General features: G+C 45.3%; 1 protein-coding gene across 1 annotated transcript in view; it reads left to right on the plus strand.

Moving 5' to 3' along the window:
* The window catches only part of LOC120045354 (protocadherin-15-like), a 224,467-nt gene that overhangs the window by 191,156 nt on the left and 11,292 nt on the right, over positions 1–22,019 (plus strand). The window contains 12 exon segments of the mRNA XM_038990233.1: positions 545–763; positions 1,566–1,654; positions 3,158–3,334; positions 4,383–4,601; positions 6,280–6,288; positions 6,918–7,028; positions 8,181–8,183; positions 8,371–8,644; positions 8,646–9,038; positions 9,247–9,599; positions 9,601–9,811; positions 17,438–17,476. Coding sequence (XP_038846161.1) covers positions 545–763; positions 1,566–1,654; positions 3,158–3,334; positions 4,383–4,601; positions 6,280–6,288; positions 6,918–7,028; positions 8,181–8,183; positions 8,371–8,644; positions 8,646–9,038; positions 9,247–9,599; positions 9,601–9,811; positions 17,438–17,476 — 2,097 coding nt within the window.

Consider the following 22,019-nt stretch of genomic DNA (forward strand, 5'->3'; position numbering starts at 1 on the left):
TACAGTATACTGTACAGTATAGTGTGAGATACAAATGAGTTGCAGAATATTGAAAATATCTCATTAGTGTGAATGACTCCAGCTGGGCAGGGCACAGTGCTGTCTCTGCTCCTTAACACTCAGTCTCAGTCGTAAAAAACAAAAGAGGTCTAATGAATCAACTTCACTGCAGAGCAACAAGGCAACCGGTGAAGTCAGCTGTGTCCCTGTTAAAGAGAGAGTGGCTCGCGGCTCGAAGACTCCACCTACAGCAAGAATGGAGAACTACAACCACTTCAAACAATAAAACAAATATGTGCCCTTTGTATTTTCAATGGATGAGCTGATTGGGATCTTGATGTTGTATTGTTGTTGTGGTTGTTGCCGCTGCTGTGTTTGAACCTCTTGAATGCTTTGACTCTGTCTGTCTCTCTGTCTGTCTGTGTGTGTGTGTGTGTGTGTGTGTGTGTGTGTGTGTGTGTGTGTGTGTGTGTGTGTGTGTGTGTGTGTGTGTGTGTGTGTGTGTGTGTGTGTGTGTGTGTGTGTGTGTGTGTGTGTGTCTCAGGCCCTGGACAAGGACACAGGGAATTACAGCTCCATGCAGTACAGGCTCGTTATCCCCCCCACCACCAACGGCAAGGACGGCTTCGTCATCGAGCCCTACACCGGTGTCATCAAGACTGCCATTATGTACAGGAACATGCGCCGGTCTTACTTCAAGTTCGAAGTGGTCGCCACTGACAATTACGGCCAGGGGGGACTGAGCAACAAGGCAGAGGTGGTGGTGAGTGTATTGTCCTGTTCCCGTAGAATTAAATGGAGATTCCCATTCTAGTAACTGTAGTTCTATGTGCTGTGCATTTCCCCCCGTGAAAAGCCATTGGTCTGGTCTCTGAGTCTTTTGTTCAATGCTGAGTTCAAGTTCCATCAGTCCCGCCTAGTGTTTCATACTCCATGCCAGCTATGAACAATTCTAGCTTATGGACCTTTAAGTATGTCAATATCCACAATACTTCCACTCCCCAGGTTTACACTGGCAGTACATACCCCGCCTCTCCACCCAAAATACACATTCAAAGCTTCCCATAGGAATTGCATTTGTAAAAAATACACAGTAGTGATACTCCAGCTAATCAATGATCCGTGTCCGGGGCCATCCTTGTGGTAGATAGTATAGGCTAGCTATCCCCGAGAGAGTAGATGAATGTGTGTTCCTTCCGTGCTGGCCGCTTCCCAGTTTGTTGCAAATTGAACTGTCCTAGGGCATATGGGGACCATTGATTATACATTACAGCCTTGTGCTGCCTATTCCTCCCTTTGCCCTTAATGAAATAAGGGGCTGGCTGGGTCAGAGCCTTGCCTGAACGAGAGGAGCCACGCTGGGGCTAAATTAATCTAATTCCAACGGGAAGCTTCATTTCACGGGGACTGTATAAAGGGACCTTCCTGCCAAACTACAGGGAGAGTTCCTGTGTGGTTAAGCCTGCTGTCCAAAATGAAAGCTCATTTTGTAGAAGTTAGGGAGGGGAATAGATACTGGTTTTGTGTCTGCCGCATTGATCATCTGACTGAACCCTGTTTCCCAGGTATCCGTGGTGAATCTGCTGGATATGCAGGTGGTGGTCTCCAACGTTGCTCCTACAGTGGTGGAACAAAACAAGGACAAGCTCCTCGGGTAATGTAGAAGATATCTAATCTATTGTAATTCACTTAAGAAGGATATTGCGTCCGTCTTTTAACATTCGAGTCGCGACTGTGCTCATAGCTGTCTCCTAAACTTCATATGCAAGTGACTCATTTTAGCAACACTTGCATTTGGCCCTTTCCCAGGCGTGCAGGTGTTTGAGGGGGCTGCATGATTCAGAGTTGATTTGATCGTCGCCTTCTACCGAGATGAAAAGGTGTCCCACTGTGTGACGGCTGCTCAAATTAAAGTGTCAGGCAACGCGAGCCTTCCTTCAGTTTCCATTCGAGCCTCTCCCTACCTGCCTCCTCAGGTCTATCGGAGCTCTGTCATACACTTCAGACAGCCACTCCCCAATGGTTCCCTTCTTGTCTTGAGCTTACTTCTTAGCCATTGGCATTGTTATCATCAGTAGAAGTCTAACTTCTCTCTGAATCTAAATTGCAAAAGAGGAAAAGTGCCAGTGGCTCTATAGCTGTCTCCTGTTCCTCTGAGGTGGGGCGTGTGTGTGAATTCCGGCATATGTGTGTGAGCTTGCGTGTATTAGCTGTACTGCTACTATACACCTGTCCATCACCCAACGTATCCTCCTACTGACAATCAACCAGTATCAGTCCTCCTGATGGACTTTCTCTGACTAGGTGTCATCCTAGGTCTCTGCACTTTCTCTCCCAGGGCTACGGCCCCAGCTGTGGAGCCACCTAGTTCATCAGTGTTTTCCCACTCCCAAGGGGAGAGACATCCATCTGGTCTCAGTTCTGTCATGCCGTCCTCTTTGGCATTTCCCAGGTAATTGGCTCAACACCTACTGTGTCTTTCCTCAGAGCTCAGAGGGCTGCAGAGGCCCATCGCCAGATAAGGGTTGTGTCTGAAAGGGAACACTATTTCCAATATAGTGCACTACTTTTGACCAGAACCCTATTCGGGTATAGGGCGTAGTGCACTTTATTGTGAACAGGGTACCATTTCAGATGCACACAAGGATATTTTCTTGGAACTGATACTATCGTAGATACTTTGATTTTGGAGACGGAGCACAATGTTTGGCTTTGCATTGCAATCCAAAACCATTCTTCATACACACGGGTAACTGTTGAGCGTGAAAAACCCAGCAGCGTTGCAGTTCTTGACACACTTAACCGGTGCGCCTGGCACCTACTACCGTACCCCATTCAAAGGCACTTAAATATTTTGTCTTGTCTATTCCCCCTCTGAATGGCACACATACACAGTCCATGTCTCAATCGTCTCGAGAATTAGAAATCCTTCTTTAACCTGTCTCCTCCTCTTCATCTACACTGTTTGAAGTAGATTTACTAAGTGACCAATAAGGGATCATAGCTTTCACCTGGATTCACCTGGTCATTCTATGTCATGGAAAGAGCATAATGTTTTGTACCCAGTGTAAATCACCGTTGAACATTTCCCCCTAGATCCTGCTATCACCTTGTTTCTATACAAATCACCTGATGATTGCTTCCTCTCCCTCTGCAGGGTCCTGGAGCGCTATGTTCAGGACCAGATTCCAGGGGCCAAAGTGGTGGTGGAGTCCATAGGACCGCGGCGGTTTGGAGACGGCTTCGAGCAAGAGGACTACTCCAAGTCAGACCTGATGGTGTATGCTGTTGACCCTCTGACCAACAGGGCCATTTCCCGTCAAGAGCTGTTCAAGTGAGAAGAAAGTCACTACGGTTGCCCTGAGGGACAAAACAGTTTATAACTAAAGTGATTGCCCCTTAGGGCCACCCTCTGTAGTATCTAGATACGCCATCCCTGTGGAGCAGGTGTTTACCCAGTGACAGACAGAGGGGGGATGTCACCACTCACCAGAGTTGTTTTGTTCCCTGTCACCCTGCAGTCAGGCCCTCATTAGAGAGCCAAACGCATGCCCTCGTACGACAGCAGCCCCGGTTCTGCCATTCAACTGGCTGACAAGCGGCTGAGCCACCACTCTGTACTGCTCCCTACATACTCTCCACAGCAGGCTCAGTGGTCATCTAACCGCCCTCTGCCTCTTTCAGCTCCACAGAGTGACAAATGGACCTAGTGAACAATGGCAACATAATTGTGAAGCAGTGTGTACCCACACCTGTCATTTATGCTTCCGGCCGTTACAGGGAATAGAATGTTGCACTGTTTGCTCTTAGATGTAACTGATGGATATATCGTAATGATTTTCTCATGCACATAATTGATATATGACTGGAGACATTTGTTTTTTCTTGAACACTTAACTAAACTAAGGCCTGGTCAGGTGATCAGGAAAAACTCCAGGCCCTCTGACTGATGGTGATGATGATGATGATGATGGTGGTGATGATGATGATAATGATGATGATGATGGTGGTGATGATGATGATAGTGATGATGATGATGGTGGTGATGATGGTGATGATGATGATGATGGTGGTGATGATGATGATAATGATGATGATGATAGTGATGATGATGATAATGATGATGATGGTGGTGATGATGATGATGATGATGATGGTGATGATGATGGTGGTGATGATGATGATAGTGATGATGATGATAGTGATGATGATGATAATGATGATGATGGTGGTGGTGATGATGATGATGATGGTGGTGATGATGATGATAATGGTGATGATGATGATGATGATGATAGTGATGATGGTGGTAATGATGATGATGGTGATGACCGTGTGTGTGTGTAACTATACTGCATGTAATCTGTCTGTTTCTATCCAAGGTTTTTGGACGGGAAGCTGCTGGACATCAACAAGGAGTTCCAGCCGTACCTGGGCCGAGGAGGGAGGATCCTGGAGATACGCTCCCCTGGCGTGGTGACCAGCGTGAAGAAGGCCGTGCAGACCGTGGGCTACACAGAGGGGGCGCTGCTCGCCCTTGCCGTCATCATCATCCTCTGCTGCATCCCCGCCATCCTCATCGTCATCATCACCTACAGGCAGTGTGTAGAAAAAACAGTTCAAAGTTCAAAGGCTTTATTGGAAGTACATTTTGGGTCAAATGGGAATTGGTCTTGGGGAATGTGAGTATGAATAGGCCACAAGGCACAAGTACTGGTGCAGACAGGCACAGAGGTGCAGACAGGCACAGAGGTGCAGACAGACACAGTGGTGCAGACAGACACAGTGGTGCCAGACAGACACAGAGGTGCCAGACAGACACAGAGGTGCCAGACAGACACAGAGGTGCCAGACAGGCACAGAGGTGCCAGACAGGCACAGAGGTGCCAGATAGGCACAGAGGTGCCAGATAGGCACAGAGGTGCCAGACAGGCACATAGGTGCCAGACAGGCACAGAGGTGCCAGACAGGCACAGTGGTGCAGACAGGCACAGAGGTGCCAGACAGGCACAGAGGTGCCAGACAGGCACAGAGGTGCCAGACAGGCACAGTGGTGCAGACAGGCACAGAGGTGCCAGATAGGCACAGAGGTGCCAGATAGGCACAGAGGTGCCAGGCAGGCACAGAGGTGCCAGACAGGCACAGAGGTGCCAGACAGACACAGAGGAGCCAGACAGACACAAAGGTGCCAGACAGACACAGAGGTGCCAGACAGGCACAGAGGTGCCAGACAGGCACAGAGGTGCCAGACAGGCACAGAGGTGCCAGACAGGCACAGTGGTGCAGACAGACACAGTGGTGCAGACAGACACAGAGGTGCAGACAGACACAGAGGTGCAGACAGACACAGTGGTGCAGACAGACGCAGTGGTGCAGACAGACACAGAGGTGCAGACAGACACAGTTGTTTAGACAGCACGTTACCTGCTTTCCAGCCCTCAGAGTCTGTCCCTAATGCCCATCGTTTTAGGAGGAAGCAAGCTTTCTCTCCGCAATTCACCATGGAAACGCCTTTGAGAGCCGGCATAATCGTCTATTTATACAGCGTGAAAGCACATTAATTAATGTCAGAGCAGATAAACACTACAGACTGATTGTTGCGGTTTGGGGGAGATTTTCTCCCTCTGCTCTGAGCCTGCGAACCAAACCGAGCAGCAAATGGCTAGACTGATAGCCATCACGATTTCAAGGCTAGACTGACAGCCATCACGATTTCAGGGCTAGACTGACAGCCGTCACGATTTCAGGGCTAGACTGATAGCCGTCACGATTTCAGGGCTAGACTGACAGCCGTCACGATTTCAGGGCTAGACTGACAGCCGTCACGATTTCAGGGCTAGACTGATAGCCGTCACGATTTCGGGGCTAGACTGACAGCCGTCACGATTTCGGGGCTAGACTGACAGCCGTCACGATTTCGGGGCTAGACTGACAGCCGTCACGATTTCGGGGCTAGACTGACAGCCGTCACGATTTCGGGGCTAGACTGACAGCCGTCACGATTTCGGGGCTAGACTGACAGCCGTCACGATTTCGGGGCTAGACTGACAGCCGTCACGATTTCGGGGCTAGACATGAAACGGATGAGAAAAGAATTGTGTGTCATCTTCATCAGTGTCTCAGCTTCAGGAAAGTGGCTTAGTCTACAGAGAATTTTTTCAATCTCTCCCTTTTTCTTTTAAAAGACAATGATTATAAGAAGCATTGTGTCTGTAATTTGCCCCTCGCTATTACCAACATCCTTCTCTTTCTTTCTCCTCTTTCTTCCATTGTCAACAGATTCAAAGAGTGAGTATTAAAATCATCAAATCCAATTTTACTGGTCGCATATACATATTTAGCGGATGTTATCGTGGGTGTAGCTAAATGCTAATGTTCCTAGCTGCAACAGTGCAGTAATATCTAACAATACACACAAATCCCAAATATAGAAATATTAGAACGAGCAACCTCTCACACCCCCCCGCTGTGCGCGGCACATCTGTTTCCATGGGCACAAACACTGTTCATGACACAAACTGTTCACCCCCCCTCTGGTTGGCAGAGAGAGCATGTTGCAGGTTTAAAGCTTATTTTTGTGCAATTCTACACATTTTTCCATGTCTAATGTGTATTCATGTGATATTTGAGTGCCTCAAACATGTTTTCAAAGCCAATGATTGGGATCAGGAAAGTCAACGAAATCTAAAACAAATGAATAGTGCATAACCTGTTTTTATACACTGCAGTCGGAGGCAATAAATAAGAAATGTGCCGGCAACAATTGGTTTCTTTGACTATATCGGGGTGCCACTGTGTGCCAAGATATTTATTTATGTGTGCATTTATAATGTAGCAGTGTCCTCTTCGAATTTGCTGACGCTGTAATTTAACGTAACTAATTTAACGTTGAATTTCTCTCCACGGTACTACTTAAGGAGACAGGCGGAGTGTGCTAAAACTGCCCGGATACAAATGACCCTCCCTACTGGCAAATCAGTGGTTGCTGCCACCAACAACCTGTATGAAGAGCTGGGGGACAGCACCATGTAAGTTTTATAATATATCCTATCTTATCCCATTATGTGGGTTCTTGCAAATTCTCTGTTTATTTTAGAATTGGACCACTTTCCTGAGCGTGATTGGGTTCCTTGGTCAAACATATGCTACTGTAGACATTGTTTTAAGTTTATCTGTGAGGTTAAATCATGCTGTGCTTCAGTGTAGTTCTTCACTGGGGTAACTGGGCAAAGCTGTTATCACCGTTCCATGGTTCAGCAGTTTCCTGCCTTCTAGATTCGCTCGCTTCCATGAACTATAAACTTAATAGAATTTCATATGCAAGGAAAATACCTGGGATATATATCTGGGATATGTTTTATTTGTAAATTTTACTGTTCAAGATGGAGTACGATTGACTTCAAAACAGACTGGCCAGCGCTCTGAAAACAAGGGGGAAATTAATGTCAATTTAAGATAATTGAAATACTTATTCATAAGTGCCGTGGTGAAACATAATTTATTTTATCGATAAGGTTGTTGAGTGGCTCAGTCATTGCGGGCAGATATCGAGCAGTACAGGGTTTGGCTTCATGTGTTGCTGCAAAGCTATAAGATATGTCCTGATCACATAGAGAACAGGCTGGAGTCGAGGGTGACTTTAGAATTAACTGGTTAACCGCTCTGCTGATCAAGAGGCCCTCAGTGCTCACTTGTAGCTTCCTCCTTATCTGATCAAAAACAATGCAATGGTAGAGCGAATCGGTTTTTAAATTGTCAGCCATCAACCAGGCGGTTGACATTCAGAGAATGAAATCTGCCATTACCGGCAGTAAAGTGTGTAGCATTTCTGTGATTCACCCTGCTTTTCCTGCTATACTCATCTGTCTATCTTATTGCCTCATTTCTCTTCCTTGGCCTCCAGAGTGAAGTGAGTACTTGTGTTGTAGCGCTAGGTTGTAACTGTTGCTCATTAGAGTTTTCCTTTAGTCTCTGCTTCTTGTCTTTTGTTGTTTATTATTCAAGTAGCAGACCCTTAAATTGTATGTAGATTAGTGGAGGCTGGTGGGAAGAGCTATAGGAGGACTGGCTCATTGTAATGGCTGGAATGGAATAAATGGAATTGTATCAGACACATCACACATATGGAAACCAAACATTTGACTCCCTTCCATTGATTCCATTCCGGCCATTACAATGAGCCCGTTCAGTCTGGCAGTTGCGGTCTTATTTTGCCTTGTAACGTTTTAGGAGAGGCGATAGGTCGCTAAGCTTATTTGGTGGCAGTAAGGTATAAATGGTAAACTTTTTCTTTGGAAGTTATCTCTCTCATCACAGCTTTCCTCATTCTATCGTTTCAAGTCTTTTTCTCCTCTGCCGTCTCCATAAAAGCAGGAGCAAGCGCTGTCTGCTAGAGGAGGGTAACCGCCAGAGGCTCATAAGCACATTTGCCACAGGGGCCATCGCTGCACACAAGCTTTCCAGTGCCAATGGGATCCTCCTCAACAACATGCCCAAGTCCAAGAGTAACATCACGTTATCCTCAGACGAGAACTCCTTAACCACCAAGAACCCCCTGTTTGACGAAGGCACGGGCACTCTCAGCAGCCCAGAGATCCTGGGGCAGCACCAGAGGACGATGGACCTCCTGGGGACCTACTCCCCCCCCCCCCCCCCCCCCGCGGAACCCCACGGGCCTCAGAGAGGGCCCCTTCCTGAATTTCAACTGCGGGGGCTCGGGCCACTCCTGGACCCTACCCTCCAGGCTCCACAGGCAGGAGATGTGTGATACTCTGAGTAGACGGGTGATGATAGACCCGGTGCAGTGGGAGCTGGAGCTGCTGAAGACTGAGCTGAAGGACAGTAAGGACGGCCTGGACTGGGGAAACCTGGGGAGCGGCACCTAAATTGAGCCCAAGCCCATGTCCGTGAAGGAGCAAGCCAGGTAGTTTGAGCAGCAGGCCAAGAGGGAGATGAAGCAGAGGCAGAGCCGTGACTCCCAGGGGTCTCTCTCTGCCGACTTCCTGATGGGGTTGGAGTTCGACAGCCCCCACCACCGGGCCAGAGAGGCCTGGCAGTCTCTGGACTCCATTCTGGGTAGAAACAGAGAGGACCGCCAGTCTCTGGGCTCCATCCTGGGTAGAGACAGCCCCCAGCACCACCGCCAGTCTCTGGGCTGCATCCTGGGTTGAGACAGCCCCCAGCACCACCGCCAGTCTCCGGGCTCCATCCTGGGTAGAGAGGACTGCCATCTGGGACAAGAAAGAGAGGGCCCACCCTTTCGTCATTATTACCCAGAGCGATGGTAGTCCACCCCCCAGCCACAAGCCCACTCTTCCCATCCTGCGCAGCTTCAGCTTCTCCAGCTACAACTCAGCCTCCACCGAACCCTACGAGGTCAACCTGGAGGTCATCCCTGAACCCCCAGACGTGCCCCCTTCTTCTCCCCCACCCAGCTCCCCTCCACCTCCCCCCTCCATGCCTCCTCCCCCTTCCATGCCTCCTCCCAATTCCCCCGCCACCCTTAACTACGGCAAAAACCTTTTCCCTGCCCCTGCCCCTCCTCCGCCTCTCCCTCCTCCCATGTCCCCATCCCTCAATCGTCCATCTGCGTTTGTGCTCACCCTCGCCCGCTGTGACCACCCTGAGACCTGTGTCCCTGCACCCTCCCCCGCCGGCCCTCCCCATCGACCCCGAGCTCCCCAGGAAGGAGCTGAAGGCGGTCCTGAAGAACATACAGAACATCGCCGACATCGAGAAATCTGTTTCCAACATGTGCAATCAAATAGACCAAAAAAACGATGCTTCCACAGAGCGTCCTGAAGCCACAAGGGTCTGTCGATTCTGTGGACTCCTTCTATGACGAACTAGACATTGCAGAGACTGTAGTCCCCACCACAGCAGAGTTACAGGCTGAGGCTCCGTTTGGAGAACAGTACAAACAGGTACACGTCCAGCCAAACATCAAAATGAACTCCTTAGTGGAAGAGCTGGAGAAACGCTTCCCCTCTCAGTCCACTGCAATGTGACTCTCTCCTTCTATTTCTCTTCAGTGACTGTTTCTTCTTTTTCTTCTTCATTTTGTGTTCTTTTGCGATTCGATTCTTCTCATTCTTGTGTTTTCATTTTTTGTCATTTTTTGTTGTCATGTATTTTTTTTAAGGGAGTTGTTTTCAATCTGAAATGTTGATTGATATTTCTTTATATATGAATGGCTAGTCTTGTTCCGTGTCATAACTTAGCCTGTACTTGTAAGGTTTTATGGTCACCTAAAGATGAAAATAATCTAGAGAATTCTACCCATCCGTTTCATTAAAAGAAGCAATCGTATTCATTTCTCTCAAGTAATTTCAACCTTTTTAAGTTCAATGGTAAAATCGCATAAGGAATTTCAGAGGACCTGAGCCCTAGGACCCTGCCTCAGGACTACCTGGCCTGACGACTCCTTGCTGTCCCCAGTCCACCTGCTGCTGCTCCAGTTTCAACTGTTCTACCTGTGGCTATGGAACCCTGACCTGTTCACAGGACGTGCTATCTTGTCTCGGACCTGCTGTTTTCGACTCTCTCTCTCTACCGCACCTGCTGTCTCTAACCCTGAATGATCGGCTATGAAAAGCCAACTGACATTTACTCCTAAGGTGCTGACCTGTTGCACCCTCTACAACCACTGTGATTATTATTATTTGACCCTGCTGGTCATCTATTAACGTTTGCTGGTCATCTATGAACGAAGGCCAGCATTCCGGAAATGCCTCTTCGCTGTTGACGTTGAGACTGGTGTTTTTGCAGGTACTATTTAATGAAGCTGCCAGTTGAGGACTTGTGAGGCATCTGTTTCTCAAACTAGACACTCTAATGTACTTGTCCTCTTGTTCCGTTGTGCACCGGGGCCTCCCACTCTTCTTTCTATTCTGGTTAGAGCCAGTTTGCGCTGTTCTGTGAAGGGACTAGTACACAGCGTTGTACGAGATCTTCAGTTTCTTGGCAATTTCTCGCATGGAATAGCCTTCATTTCTCAGAACAAGAATAGACTGTCGAGTTTCGGAAGAAAGTTCTTTGTTTCTGGCCATTTTGAGCCTGTAATCGAACCTACAAATGCTGACGCTCCAGATACTCAACTAGTCTAAAGAAGGCCAGTTTAATTGCTTCTTTAATCAGAACAATTTTCAGCTGTGCTAACATAATTGCAAAAGGGTTTTCTAATGATCAATTAGCCTTTTAAAATTATAAACTTGGATTAGCTAACACAACGTGCCATTGGAACACAGGAGTTATGGTTGCTGATAATGGGCCTCTGTAAGTCTATGTAGATATTCCATAAAAAATCTGCCGTTTCCAGCTACAATAGTCATTTACGACATTAACAACGTCTATTAACAACTGTATTTCTGATCAATTTGATGTTATTTTAACGGACAAAAAATTAGCTTTTCTTTCCAAAACAAGGACATTTCTAAGTGACCCCAAACCTTTGAACGGTAGTGTATGTTTGGTGGAAACATACCATTCGTGGGAAAATGCGCATAGTTTCTTTATGCGGATTCTAGAGTAGCGCACAGTATTGTGCTAACAAGTGTATACTTAAAGAGCTATGAGATAGGAATATGAGGAATATGTTATGAAGGAATTCAACTTGCAAACTTTACAGATGTATTACACAGTCATATACTGTATGTATGTGCATTCGAAAAGTATTCAGAGCCCTTGACATTCTCCACATTTTGTCACGTTACATCCTTATTCTAAAATGTGTATATATATATATATATATTTTTATCAATCTCCAAACAAAACGCCATAATGACAAAGCAAAAACAGGTTGATAGAAAGTTTTGCAAAAATAAATTTAAAAATGAAATTTCACCTTTACATAAGCATTCAGACCCTTTACTCAGTACTTTGTTGAAGCACATTTGGCAGCGATTACAGCCTCGAGTCTTCTTCGGTATGACACTAAAAGCTTGTCAAATATGTATTTGGGGAGTTTCTCTCATTCTTCTCTGCAGATCCTCTCAAGCTCTGTCGGTTGGAAGGGGAACGTCACTGCACAGCTATTTTCAGGTCTCCCCAGAGATGTTTGTTCCGGTTCAAGTCCGGACTCCGGCTGGGCCACTCAAGGACATTCAGAGACTTGTCCTGAAGCCACTCCTGCTTTATATTGACTGTGTGCTTAGGGTCGTTGTCCTGTTGGAAGGTGAACCTTCACCCCACTCTGAGGTCCTGAGTACTCTGGAGCAAGTTTTCATCAAGGATCTCTCTGTACTTTGCTCCGTTCATCTTTCCCTCGATCCTGACTAGTCTTCCAGTCCCTGCCGCTGAAAAACATCCCCACAGCATGATGCTGCCACCATCATGTTTCACCGTAGGGATGGTTTCAGGTTTCCTCCAGACGTGACGCTTGGCATTCAGGACAAAGAGTTCAATCAGACCAGAGAATCTTGATTCTCATGGTCTGAGAGTCTTTAGGTCTTTTTGGCAAACTCCCCGTGGGCTTTCATATGCCTTTAACTCTGGAGTGGCTTCCTTCTGGTCATTCTACCATGAAGGCCTAATTGGTGGAGTGCTGCAGAGATGGTTGTCCTTCTGGAAGGTTCTCCCATCTCCACAGAGGAACGCTGGAGCTCTGTCAGAGTGACCACCGGGTTCTTGGTTCCACACAGCCATCTGTATTTTGCTCACTAGATTACACAGTCTTACCTAATTCATCCCACTATATATCACACTGCCTCTTCAGTCAGGTGTGGAGGGAAGGCGGGAGACAGAGAGAGTGGAAGAAAGAGAGAAAGAGTGTCTGTGTGTGTTTGAGAGAGAGCGAGAGAGAGTATCAAATCTAAAAAGAAAATGAAGAAAATGTACAACAATGACAAATGGTTTGATGAAGAATGCAAAAACCTAAGAAAGAAATTGAGAAACCTGTCCAACCAAAAACATAGAGACCCAAAAAATCTGAGGTTATGCCTTCACTATGGTGAATCACTAAAACAATACAGATATACACTACGGAAAAAGAAGGAACAGCACGTCAAAAATCAATTATCTTTTAGTTTTCTCATCATTTGGTTGGGTCTAATTGTGTTGCTGTCCTGGGGCTCTGTGGGGTCTGTATGTGTTTGTGAACAGAGCCCCAGGACCAGCTTGCTTAAGGGGCTCTTCTCCAGGTTAATTTCTCTGTAGGTGATGGCTTTGTTATGGAAGGTTTGGGAATCGCTTCCTTTAAGGTGATTGTAGAATTTAACGTCTCTTTTCTGGATTTTGATCATTAGCGGGTGTTGGCCTATTTCTGCTCTGGATGCATTATTTGGCGTTTTACGTTGTATATATAGGATATTTTTGCAGAATTCTGCATGCCAAGTCTCAATTTGGTGTTTGTCCCATTTTGTGAATTCTTGGTTGGTGAGCGGACCCCAGACCTCACAACCATAAAGGGCAATGGGTTCTAATCTCAGCAAAAAAAGAAACATCCCTTTTTCAGGACCCTGTCTTTCAAAGATAATTCGTAAAAATCCAAATAACTTCACAGATCTTCATTGTAAAGGGTTTAAACACTGTTTCCCATGCTTGTTCAATGAACCATAAGCAATTAATGAACATGCACCTGTGGAACGGTCGTTAAGACACTAACAGCTTACAGACGGTAGGCAATTAAGGTCACAGTTATGAAAACTTAGGAAACTAAACAGGCCTTTCTACTGACTCTGAAAAACACCAAAAGAAAGATGCCCAGGGTCCCTGCTCATCTGCGTGAACGTGCCTAAGGCATGCTGCAAGGAGGCATGAGGACTGCACATGTGGCCAGGACAATAAATTGCAATGTCCGTACGTTAAGATGCCTAAGACAGTGCTACAAGGAGACAGGACGGACAGCTGATCATCCTCGCAGTGGCAGACCACGTGTAACGGCAGTCTAGCTCTTCCTCCTCCTCAGACGAGGAGAGGCGAGAAGGATCGGAGGACCAATGTACAGCGTGGTAAGTTTCCATGATTTAATAACAAGAAAACTAGACAAAATGCAAAACAACAAACGTACTAACCGTCACAGTCCCGTGTGGCACAAACACTGACACAGGAAACAACCACCCACAATCCCCAACACAAAACAAGCCACCTATATATGATTCTCAATCAGGGACAACGATTGACAGCTGCCTCTGATTGAGAACCATATAGGCTGAACACAGAAACAGACAAATTAGACACACAACATAGAATGCCCACCCAGCTCACGTCCTGACCAACACTAAAACAAGCACAACACATAAGAACTCTGGTCAGGACGTTACACCACGTGTAACAACACCTGCACAGGATCGGTACATCCGAACATCACACCTGCAGGACAGGTACAGGATGGCAAGAAAAACTGCCTGAGTTACACAAGGAACGCACAATCCCTCCATCAGTGCTCAGACTGTCCTGAGAGAGGCTGGACTGAGGGCTTGTAGGCCTTTTGTAAGGCAGGTCCTCACCAGACATCCACGGCAACAACGTCGCCTATGGGCACAAACCCACCGTCGCTGGACAAGACGGGGCTGGCAAAAAGTGCTCTTCACTGACGAGTCGCGGTTTTGTCTCACCAGGGGTGATGGTCGGATTCGCGTTTATCGTCGAAGGAATGAGCGTTACACCGAGGCCTGTACTCTGGAGCGGGACCGATTTGGAGGTGGGGGGTCCGTCATGGTCTGGGGCGGTGTGTCACAGCATCATCGGACTGAGCTTGTTGTCATTGCAGGCAATCTCAACGCTGTGCGTTACAGGGAAGACATCCTCCTCCCTCATGTTGTACCCTTCCTGCAGGCTCATCCTGACATGACCCTCCAGCATGACAATGCCACCAGCCATACTGCTCGTTCTGTGCGTGATTTCCTGCAAGACAGGAATGTCAGTGTTCTGCCATTGCCAGCGAAGAGCCCGGATCTCAAACCCATTGAGCACGTCTGGGACCTGTTGGATCAGTTGTTGGATCAGTTGTTGAATCTTGTTATGTTCATACAAATATTTAAACATGTTAAGTTTGCTGAAAATAAACGCAGTTGACAGTGAGAGGGCGTTTCTTTTTTTTGCTGAGTTTATAACTGATTCAAGTGTTTTTAGCCAGATCCTAATTGGTATGTCGAATTTTATGTTCCTTTTGATGGCGTATTAGGCCCTTCTTGCATTGTCTCTCAGATCATTCACAGCTTTGTGGAAGTTACCTGTGATGATAATGTTTAGGCTGAGGTATGTGTAGTTTTTTATGTACTTTAGGGCAACAATGTCTGGATGGAGTTTGTATTCGTGATCCTGGCAACTGGACCCTTTTTTGGAACACCATTATTTTTGTCTTACTGAGATTTACTGTCAGGGCTGAGGTCTGACAGAATCTGTGCAGAAGATCTAGGTGCTGCTGTAGGCCCTCCTTGGTTGGGGACAGAAGCACCAGATCATCAGCAAACAATAGACATTTGACTTCAGAATCTAGTAGGATGAGGCCGGGTTCTGCAGACTGTTCTAGTGTCCTCGCCAATTTGATGATATATATGTTGAAGAGGGTGGGGCTTAAGCTGCATCCCTATCTCACCCTCCGTCCCTGTGGAAAGAAATTTGTTTTTTTTGCCAGTTTAAACCGTACACTTGTTGTTTGTGTTCATAGATTTTATAATGTCGTATGTTTTTCCCCCAACACCACTTTCCATCAATTTGTATAGCAGGCCCTCAAATTGAGTCAAAAGCTTTTTTTGAAATCAACGAAGCATGAGAAGACTTTGCCTTTGTTTTGGTTTGTTTGTTTGTCAATTTTGATGTGCAGGGTGAATACGTGGTCTGTTGTACGGTAATTTGGTAAAATGCCAATTTGACATTTGCTCAGTACATTGTTTTCATTGAGGAAATGTATGAGTCTGCTGTTAATGATAATGCAGAGGATTTTCCCAAGGTTGCTGTTGACGCATATCCCACGGTAGTTATTGGGGTCAAATTTGTCTCCACTTTTGTGGATTGGGGTGATCAGTCCTTGGTTCCAAATATTGGGGAATATGCCAGAGCTGAGGATGATGTTAAAGAGTTTAAGTATAGCCAATTGTAATTTGTGGTCTGTATATTTTATCATTTCATTGAGGATACCATCAAACCCACATGCCTTTTTGGGTTGGAAGGTTTGTATTTTGCCCTGTAGTTCATTCAAAGTAATTGGAGAATCCAGTGGTTTCTGGTAGTTTTTAATAGTTGATTCTAGGATTTGTATTTGATCATGTAATTTTTTTTGTTGTTGTCATAGAGCCAAAAAGATTGGAGATGTGGTTTATCCATACATCTCCATTTTGGATAGATAACTCTTTGTTTTGTTGTTTGTTTAGAGTTTTCCAATTTTCCCAGAAGTGGTTAGATTCTATGGATTATTAAATTACAATTAAATTAAATCTCTCTCTGTCCATCTCTCTCTCTCTCTCTCTCTTTCTCTCTCCCTCTGTCCCCCTCTATTTCCCTCTCTCTCTCTTTGTGAGGGGTAGGGGTAGAATAGATTTAAGAGCACTGAATAATTCATATTATTGCCTTCCAAAAGGAGATGAACAACTGCTTTACAATTCTCATGTACTTGAAACTGAAAACTTAGCGAAGGGAGACCACTCTCTGCTTTTGATTTAAGCAGCCAATTACTGCTACAGTAAGTAATACAAGCTCAACCAATCTTTATCTTGACAATCTTTATTTTTGATAATCTTTATGTTGACAGTCTTTATCTTGACAATCTTTATTTTTGACAATCTTTATCTTGACAGTCTTTATCTTGACAATCTTTATTTTTGATGATCTTTATCTTGACAATCTTTATTTTTGCCAATCTTTATTTTGACAATCTTTATTTTTGACCATCTTTATTTTTGACAATCTTTATTTTTGACAATCTTTATTTTTGACAATCTTTATCTTGACAATCTTTATTTTTGATAATCTTTATCTTGACAATGTGTTTTACTGATTTCCACAATGTTCCTTCCTCTACAGGCGCGGTTATGGACATCATGAGGTACGTTGGCGTTTCCATTCCTCTGAAATTGGCGTTGCTGCTTTTGAATGGTGAACCTACTTGTCAGTTTATTTAACATGTTATCTGTAGACACAGCGTTGATAGAAGGACCAAAACTAAATATGGAAATAAACTTCCAATGCACCTCCCACCTTATATTTGGGGATGCGATGTGATGCACAGATATTGGAAAGGTTTGGCTGATGGCGGAAGCTGTCATCCCTTCGTATTAAATGCCTTGGGTTTTGGTTATGAAATTCTCTTATTTTACTTCACTGACACCGGCTGTTGCTTCTGTCTATTTCCCATGAAACTCCCCCTGACCTTGCTTGCTACCCCTTCCCCATCCATATTTACATTGATCCACTATCTGTTTAATGAAACCTTCCTCTTATCTACTTCCCTTTTGACTGTCTTTTCCTCCTCAACTGTCCACTCTCTCTCTCTCTCTGGCAGCAACAGCAGTTGCTCAGGCCCTCTCTTCTGAGACCGGAGGTACAGAATACTCTCTCTCAATTCAATTCAGTTCAATTCAAAGGCTTTATTTGCATGGGAAACATATGTTAACATTTCAAAAGCAAGTGAAATAGATAATAAACAAAAGTGAAATAAACAATAAAAATTAACAGTAAAACATTACACTCACAGAATTTCCAAATTTCAAATGTCTTATTATGTCTATATACATTGTTGTAGCGATGTGCAAATAGTTAAAGTACAAAAGGGAAAATAAATAAACATAAATATGGATTGTATTTACAATGGTGTTTGTTCTTCACTGGTTGCCCTTTTCTTGTAGCAACAGGTCACAAATCTTGCTGCTGTGATGGCACACTGTGGCATTTCACCCAGTGGATATAAGAGTTTATGAAAATTGGGTTTTGTTTTCAAATTCTTTGTGGGTCTGTGTAATCTGAGGGAAATATGTGTCACTAATATGGTCATACATTTGGCAGGAGGTTAGGAAGTGCAGCTCAGTTTCCACTTCATTTTGTGGGTAGTGTGTACATAGCCTGTTTTCTCTTGAAAGCCAGGTCTGCCTTCGGCAGCCTTTCTCATTAGCAAGGCTATGGTCACTGAGTCTGTACATAGACAAAGATTTCCTTAATTTTGGGTCAGTCACAGTGGTCAGGTATTCTGCCATTGTTTAGGGCTGAATAGCGTTCTAGTTTGCGCTGTTCTTTTTGTAAATTCTTTCCAATGTGTCAAGTAATTATCTTTTAGTTTTCTCATGATTTGGTTGGGTCTAATTGTGTTGCTGTCCTGGGGCTCTGTGGGGTCTGTTTGTGTTTGTGAACAGAGCCCCAGGACCAGCTTGCTTAATTAAGGGGCTCTTCTCCAGGTTCATCTCTCTGTAGGTGATGGCTTTGTTATGGAAGGTTTGGGAATCGCTTCCTTTTAGCTGGCTGTAGAATTTAACAGCTCTTTTTTGGATTAAAAACGCGTGTTATCATTAGCAGTTATCTGCTCTGCATGCATTATTTGGTGTTTTACGTTGTACACAGAGGATATTTTTGCAGAATTCTACATGCCGAGTGTCAATTTGGTGTTTGTCCCATTTTGTGAACACTTGGTTGGTGAGCGGACCCCAGACCTCACAACCATAAAGGACAATGGGTTCTATAACTGATTCAAGTATTTTTTGCCAGTTACCTGTGGCGCTGATGTTTAGGCCAAGGTACAGTATGTACAGTTTTTTTGTGTGCTCAAGGGTAACGGTGTCTGGATGGAATTTGTATTCTTGGTCCTGGCAACTGGACCCTTTTTGGAACACCATTATTTATGTCTTACTGAGATTTACTGTCAGGTCCAAGGTCTGACAGAATCAGGGCAGAAGTTCTAGGTGCTGCTCTAGGCCATCCTTGGTTGGGGAGAGAAGCACCAGATCATTAACAAACAGTAGACATTTTACTTCCGATTCTGGTAGGGTGATGCCGGGTGCTGCAAACCGTGCTAGTGCCCTCACCAATTTGTTGATATATATGTTGAAGAGGGTGGGGCTTAAGCTACATCCCTGTCTCACCCCCTGGCCCTGTGGAAAGAAATGTGACTCACCAACTGGATTCTGGAATTTCTGTTTTTTTACATTGGATAAAAGTAAAGACTCAGAGCTACAAAATGGTATATCATACACTGCATTTGAGGAAACAATGGGAAAGTAGTTCTGTTTCGAAAGTTGATCAACTTGTAAACTCACTTTTGAGAAAACCGTCTTTCAGTGTTTTGGCACTACTATTGGAGAGCCCTTCTTTGTCTACACCCATTCAGCATTGTTCACACCCTAATAAGCCTTAGCCCCACCCATCTCTTTAAGGGTTGATCCGAGCGTTCTCTACTAACTTGCCAGCTACTTCCAGACTTCTTAGAGAGAGAGAACAGCTCACAGAACATTTCTCGCCCTAGCAGAGCTGGTTATGTTATCCAGCGCATTGGTGACCAGATACCAACTGTGCTGTCAGATTGTCATTTCGTAAATTCAGAGTGTTTCACGTTCAGAGCGCACACTGGGAGCTCTGGCCAATAAGTAGCGTTGTTCAGAAAGCTCTGACCTCACAATAACAGTCAAGTACCCAAGCTAACTGGCTAACATTGGCTAGCTACTTCCAGACACATAATGAGAGAACACCCCACTCTGACCATTTTACTCCCCCTTGCAGAGCTGGTTAGGCAGTTTTCGTTTTATCCAAAGCATTGGTAATTATAACTGTGCTGCTGGCAATAATTGAATTATGCTTTGTTGCCGACATTTACTGACACCGGACATATTCAACGGGTGTTGAGCGTTCAAAAATTCATCAGTTATTCTGCGCTCTGGCACACTAAGACGAGAGTCTTTTGTTAAGAAATATAGCTAGATAAACAATTAATCTAACGCATGACGTAACATTAGTTAGTGAGCCAGCCAGCTAACGTTAGCTAGCTAGATAACAGTGCACTAACTTGAAAGGAAAATACTTTGTCAAAATGTGTCTTTTGTTAAGACATGTAGCTAGATAGCTAGCTAAACAATGGACAATAATCACAACTCATTATGTTACTACCCTGCATGAATCTGCAGGTAGGTAACCAATAAGGTTATATGGCTATAACTAGTCAAGCAAATGTATCTGAGATACAAAGAATAAGATCATACACAACGGTAGCTAGCGACCCAGCCAGCTAACGTTAGCTAGCTAACAGTACACTTGAAATTAAACCACTTTCTGTCAGAATTAGAAACATGTATTATCTGAAAATGTAGCTAGCTAGACTATCTTACCAGTATACATCATGGTTGGACGCGTCTCCTGTCTGATACCATGCATGGTTGCCCTTAGTTTGACGATGTAATCCAGACTGGTGTTTTCTCCATCTCCTTAGCTATCATACTCGAATTCCACTGATTTCAAAACTTGGTCCTCCAGAAAGTGGAGAGCATACACATAACGTTAGCTAGCGAGCCAGCCAGTTAATGTTAGCTAGCTAACAGTACACTTTAACTTTACATTAAGTTTATGCAGTTTTACTACGCAATATTTTTTTTAAAAGCAGTGTTTGACACGATTACCTAGACATACTGACCAGTTCCAATAGACAGACGCGTGCTATATGTCAGACCAATCAAATCAAATCAAAGTTTATTTGTTACGTGCGCCAACAGGACAACAGGACCTTACAGTGAAATGCGTACTTACAAGCCCTAACCAACAGTGCAGTTTTTAAGTAAAAAATAGCTATTAGGTAAACAATACCGGTACAGAGTCAATTTGTGGGGGCACCGGTTAGTCGGACTTATTGAGGTAATATGTACATGAATGTATAGTTAAAGTGACTATGCATAGATGATAAACAGAGAGTAGCAGCAGCGTAAAAGGGGGGTGGCGGGACACAATGCAAATAGTCCGGGTAGCCATTTGATTACCTGTTCAGGAGTCTTATGGCTTGGGGGTAAAAGCTGTTGAGAAGCCTTTTGGTCCTAGACTTCGCGCTCCGGTACCGCTTGCCATGCGGTAGCAGAGAGAACAGTCTATGACTGGGGTGGCTGGGGTCTTTGACAATTTTTAGGGCCTTTCTCTGACACTGCCTGGTGTAGAGGCCCTGGATGGCAGGCAGCTTAGCACCAGGGATGTACTGGGCCGAACGCACTACCCTCTGTAGTGCCTTGCGGTCGGAGGCCAAGCGGTTGCCGTACAAGGCAGTGATGCAACCAATCAGGATGAGCTCGATGTTGCAGCTGTAGAACCTTTTGAGGACCTGAGGACCCATGCCAAATCTTTTCAGTCTCCTGAGGGGGAATAGGTTTTGCCATGCCCTCTTCACTACTGTCTTGGTGTGTTTGGACCATTCTAGTTTGTTGGTGATGTGGACACCAAGGAACTTGAAGCTCCCAACCTGCTCCACTACAGCACCGTCGATGAGAATGGGTGCATGCTCGGTCCTCCTTTTCCTGTAGTCCACAATCATCTCCTTTGTCTTGATCACGTTGAGGGATAGGTTGTTATTCTGGCACCACCCGGCCAGGTCTCTGACCTCCTCACTATAGGCTGCCTCGTTGTTGTCAATGATCAGGCCTACCACTATGGTGTCGTCTGCAAACTTAAAGACGGTGTTGGAGTCGTGCCTGGCCATGCTGTCATGGGTGAACAGGGAGTACAGGAGGGTACTGAGCACACACCCCTGAGGAGCTCCAGTGTTGAGAATCAGCGTGGCAGATGTGTTGCTACCTACTCTAACCACCTGGGGGGCGGCCCGTCAGGAAGTCCAGGATCCAGTTGCAGAGGGAGGTGTTTAGTCCCAGAATCCTTAGCTTAGTGATGAGCTTTGAGGGCACTATGGTGTTGAATGCTGAGCTGTAGTCAATGAATAGCATTCTCACGTAGGTGTTCCTTTTGTCCAGGTGGGAAAGGGCAGTGTGGAGTGCAATAGAGATTCCATCATCTGTGGATCTGTTTGAGCGGTATGCTAATTGAAGTGGGTCTAGGGTTTCTGGGAGAATGGTGTTAATGGGAGCCATTACCAGCCTTTCAAAGCACTTCATGGCTACGGATGTGAGTGCTAC

This window comes from Salvelinus namaycush, chromosome 4, assembly GCF_016432855.1.
Source record: "Salvelinus namaycush isolate Seneca chromosome 4, SaNama_1.0, whole genome shotgun sequence".
Lineage (NCBI taxonomy): Eukaryota > Metazoa > Chordata > Actinopteri > Salmoniformes > Salmonidae > Salvelinus > Salvelinus namaycush.